At 34.8% G+C, this 5,188-nt stretch overlaps 1 protein-coding gene across 1 annotated transcript; it reads left to right on the top strand.

Moving 5' to 3' along the window:
- Nucleotides 1-440: 440 nt before the first annotated feature.
- Nucleotides 441-2,688, top strand: LOC117927668 (WEB family protein At2g40480). Its single transcript, XM_034847317.1, is given in 3 exon segments — nucleotides 441-900; nucleotides 1,239-2,097; nucleotides 2,100-2,688. Coding segments are annotated over 3 exon segments (1,602 nt in total). The 5' UTR covers nucleotides 441-663; the 3' UTR covers nucleotides 2,606-2,688.
- Nucleotides 2,689-5,188: the final 2,500 nt, after the last annotated feature.

The following is a 5,188-nucleotide window of genomic DNA, read 5'->3' as shown; positions in this document are numbered from 1 at the left end:
ACCGCAATTGATTTTTAGATGGTATGGTCAAAGTTTCGATCCAATTGTATGGATTTACCATTATATCTTCTAAAATTCTTGTTCTAAGGGAAAAAAAAAAAAAAACCATATTTTCCGCATCAAATCTTTGTCTTAGGATTCTTGCAGCCGTTATAAAAAATGAAAGCGAAAAAGGAAGAGGAAAAGATGAAAAAGGATTAATTTATATATACATATATACCTAAAGTGCTTATTTCTTTCCTTTTTCGCTTTTCGTTTTTGCATGCCTTCTTCTTCTTTAGCTGCAAGTGCTTTTCAGACACCGCAATCTACGCTTAAAATCATAAACCAGAGAATTATGAAACGATCTCACTCCCATGTGAGTTTGGTAACGAGTCGATTCTCCACCTTCTTGAAATCAAAGCTTTTCTTTTCTTTCATCAATGGCTTAACCAATAGAACTTCGACCCACTGCTCGAGCTAGCACTTTTCCTCCTTCTTAGCCTCTCTACTGAGTGGGCAATGGACCCCATTCTCATCTTCTTTACTTAGTGGTCTCCCGACACACTTGCAAACACCATCATTACACTCCATTACGATCATTACGTGTGCATGTAAAAGCCATAAATACTCTCAAAGATCCCTGTCAGTTCAGACGATTCCCGGAGTTTAATTTCTTCTGTGATGGACAAACTCCGAGACTTCGCCCCACGGGGAGGCCTGGATTCTGGTTTCGGAAAGTGTGATTCCAGCATGAAGGTGGGTCATGGAGGAGACGAAATCCCAGTGCCGGAGACGAAGAAGGTGGAGTGCAGAGCTGAAATCGACACCTCGCCGCCGTTCGGGTCGGTGGAGGAGGCCGTGACCCGGTTCGGCGGTCGAGGGTTTTGGATTCCACTTCACAAGCTCGGAGATGCTTATGTGAGTTTTCTCGTGCCTTTTTTTTTTTTCCTTTTTTCTAATTGTGGGTATGATTTTTTTTCTTGACAATATAAAAAATGTCATTGATATATCAATTAATTAAAATACCATCTTGGACAAATTAAATAATGATTAAGAGACTTTATTATTAATCTTTTCAAAAAATTTATCCCACAATCATTTCTAATTAGTTTTTTCAGTCGTGTCTTGAAAATACGATTTCAAACTCAAAAAATTAATCGATCAAACTAATGATTTTTGTCATATCTTTTCATGTTCCTCCATATATATTATGAAAATTCAATTCCAACAAGGGTGTATGTAATGATCATAAGCAGCATGGCATTGAGGAGGTTGATATTAACAAAGTGGAGCAACAGGCAGCAGAGTTGGAGAAAGATCTAATGGCTAAACAACAGGAGACACTTGATGTGTTGAAAGAATTGGAAGCAACAAAAAGATTTGTAGAAGACTTGAGACTCAAGCTCCAAATCCTCGACTTACATGCAGATGATCAGAAGATTTCAGCATCCCCTCCTGCAGCTATCAAAGAAATGAACAAGGAAAATTCCGGAAGCAGTACTGCCGCTTCAACCCTAAACCACCCTGGTAATTCATCTCCTGATTTGATCTTGATGGAGTTGAAGCAAGCCAAGCTAAATCTCAGCAAAACCACCAATGATCTGGCGGTGATTCGAGATTCTGTTGAGTCCCTCAACAGAAAGATGAAGCAGGAGAAGAGCTCGCTGGAGAAGAACCAAGAAAATATGGTGATCAATTCAAGAATGAGGCCGCAGGCGGCTCTGAGTTTGGAGGGTAAAGGCGGTTTTGAGAACCCCACAAACATTTCCAGAGAGCTGCAGCAGCTGAATTCTGAGGCGGAGCAGTTTATAAAAATGGCGGAGGCGGCGAAGTTTGAAGTCCTGAGAGCCATGTCTGGGATTGAGCAGACCAAGACTAGCATGAAGACAGCTGAAATGAGATGGGTCGCGGCCAAGAAGATGGAGGAAGCGGCCAGAGCGGCGGAAGCCGTCGCCCTCGCTGAGATACGGGCGTTATCGGGCGGCTCCGAGGCGTCGTCGGGGGTTTTCATGCAGAAGCCGGAAGGGATTACGCTTTCTTTCAGAGACTACTCTTCCATCGTTAGTAATTCTCAGAGAACCGACGACATGACGCCCAGGAAGAAAGCGGTGGATCACCCATGATTCTGAAGAGGCTGGAGGAAGCCACAGAGGAGGTCGCAGTCAGTAAAAACGCCCTGGAAGAGGCTCTGAATCGAGTAGAGACTGCAAACAGAAGAAAACTGGCAGTAGAAGAAGCCCTCCAGAGATTGAAAATGGACCACCACCATGACCAAAGGAGCCGGCACGTGCAGAACTCCCAGCTCTTCAATGGCGACACAAGGCCTGTTCTGAGGCCATCAATTTCCATAGGAGACGCACTGAGCAGAAAGCTGATGATCCCAGAAGAATTTGGAGTGAGAGAAGGCCATAAAAAGGTGTCTCTAAGCCAAATGCTTCACAAACAGAGTGGAGCTCTGTCACCGCCACGGCCGCCACCACCACCAGCTACGGCTTCTGAGAAAGAAGATGAGATTGACCTGAAGCAGTACTTTGCTAAGAGTAGGAAGTTTGGGTTCATCCATCTGTCACTCCCCATGGCAAAGCAGAGCAAGAAGAAGATGCAAGCTGCTAATTTGAGGTGATACACAACTGGGTTTTCTTCTTCTTCCGCACTAACATCTTCTCCTTTTTACTTTGATTTTTCTTCCATTATTGTTGGCTTTTTTTCTTCTCCTTTTTTTTTTTTTTTTTTTCTCTTCTTTTTGGGTTGTGGGTTTGATTATTTTATGTGTCATGGTTTTGAGATGTTTGTGATTTATATATATATATATATATATATATTGGTTAATAGACTTCTTTTGTTTCCTTACGTGGAATCGGACTAGGCCCCGTTCCATTCAAAGTGGGCTGGGCCCAGGAGAAGGATTGGCCCGTTACTTCAAAATGCCTACCTCAGTTGGGCCGAGTCTATCACCTTGAGCAGCCCTGTAAGGGTCCACGGCTCAGTGCAAACTTTTACGCGAACTGATTTAACATGAATAATAAAAATTTTCAAAGATAACAGCTTTTGAGAGTTTATTTTAAAAATAGATTATTTGAGGTTTTTTCATTCGGTTTTTATAGAAATTTTTTAATAATAATTTAACATATATTAAATAATTTAATTTTTTATATTTTATAATATCTTCACGATAAAAAAAAAATTTGAAGAAAACTAAGGATCTGTTTGGTTATTATTTTTTAAAACTATTCTAAAAAACTGTTTTTATTTTGAAATAAAAATAAATATTTTATTTTAAAATTTTTATATTAGTTATAATTTTCTTAAATAAACGATGACTTTATTAATTAATTTCAATAATTTAAGAAAGACGAAAGGGTTTATAGATGGATGTGTGGTAGTTGGGTGGAGCTGAAATTTGAAAAAAATAAATAAATATTTTTAAAAATTAGAGGTACAACCTAATAAAAGCACGTACCTCGCTGTGACCACCATCACAAACTTCAATCACAAGTAACAAAACAAAGTAACTTTTCTTTTGCTAGAAAATATCTCAGTTTGGTTACCACGAAGAAAAGCCAAGAATCGTGTCAAATTCCCATCAACCTTAACATCGTCCGTGAAAGTCTAAAAAGACCCTCCTTTAGAAAGAAATATCAAGAAAGCATCTCCATGCAGCATGAGGCTATTTTAGTCATTTCCTCTCCGTCTTTGCCAACAACCAACAACTTACGTACGAGGAAAATTATGACGGCAGCTGCCTCCTCTTCCACAACGTACAGGTTCTGTAACTGTTGTGCGCCTTCCAATTATCTTATGAAACGTGTAACTCTAGTTGCACTTGTCACTCATTTCTTGGTTGGTTTTCAGGATCTTGCGACCGTACGTGATATCTGATCCCGCCAACATCTGTTGTGCGCAAGTTAGCAAATCAGAGATTCACTAACATGCGCTGCTACGTAATCGTTTTTAATCCTATATTTGAGAATTTGTGATTTTCCAAAGAGACTATAAATTCGACAAAAGAAAAAAAAATGATAATTTTTTTATAAAGTGTTTTTATATAAATATATAGAAATTTTACTTAGATGATAAATTATTTTGAAATCTTTTTGACAAATCATTGATTTATGATTTTTGTCAAAAGAGTTGGTAAAACTTAAATTTTTATAACGAAAAATAATTTAAATTTACAATTAAAATAGCCACATAATATGATAATTATAAAACATATTAAAGAAATTGAACTTTCTATAAAATTTGGTTTTTAAATATTCCTTTTTTACTTTTGATTTTTTTCACTTTTCAACTTTGAATTTGTTTTATGGTAATTTTAAGAAGTGATTTTAGGAAGTACTTTCAATCTAAAAAGTGTTTTTGAGAAAACATTATATGCTTGATAAAATTTAGCAAACTTTTTTAAAATTAAAAAAAAAAATCATTTAGGATGCGTTTAATAGTATTTTATAGTTGAAGTGTTTTTAGTAAAAATGTTGTCTCTTTAAATATTTTTAGGAAAGTCATCTATAAAGTGTCTTCAGAAAAATAATTAATTTTTTTAATATTATAAGTGATTTTCAAAATTTTAAAAGTATTTCCTAAATTTTGCAAATATAGTACCTAAGGTTTTTTAAAAACACCTTTTAGGTTGAAAACGTTTTTGAAAATTATTGACAAACAAATTCTTAAAATGCGTTTGGTAGTAATTATAAAAAGCATTTCTAATATTTTTAATATTTTAAAGAAAAAAATGAAATTTTAAAAATGTTAAAAATACTTTTTAGATTCATTATCAACTAAATTCATAATGTTGAAATGTTAAAAAGGCTTTTTAGAATCACTATCAAATAAATTCATAATGTTGAAAAATCATTTATAATGTTTTATATAAAAATACTTCATAAAAGTGTATTTGACAATGATTTTAGAAAACGTTTAACATTTGAATTATAAAAATTTTAAAGTATAAAAAATTTTAAAAAGTTTTTTAGTATAATGGCTAAACGGACTCTAAATGATTCTGTTAAAAACGCTTCAAATAAAAATATTTTCTAACATAATCTAACTCAATTTTAATTTTTAAGTATTAATCCCAATATTATATCGATTTTCTTTTTCCACATATTATAGTCATAATGATATTTTGAAAATATCTTTTAAAAAATAAAATAGAAAATATTTCATACAACATCTTCTATTGAAATGAATTCATACATAATAAATT

The sequence above is a fragment of the Vitis riparia genome, chromosome 13, assembly GCF_004353265.1.
Source record: "Vitis riparia cultivar Riparia Gloire de Montpellier isolate 1030 chromosome 13, EGFV_Vit.rip_1.0, whole genome shotgun sequence".
Lineage (NCBI taxonomy): Eukaryota > Viridiplantae > Streptophyta > Magnoliopsida > Vitales > Vitaceae > Vitis > Vitis riparia.
The sequence above is the reverse complement of the archived record's forward strand: the minus strand, read 5'-3'. Positions and strand labels throughout refer to the sequence as shown.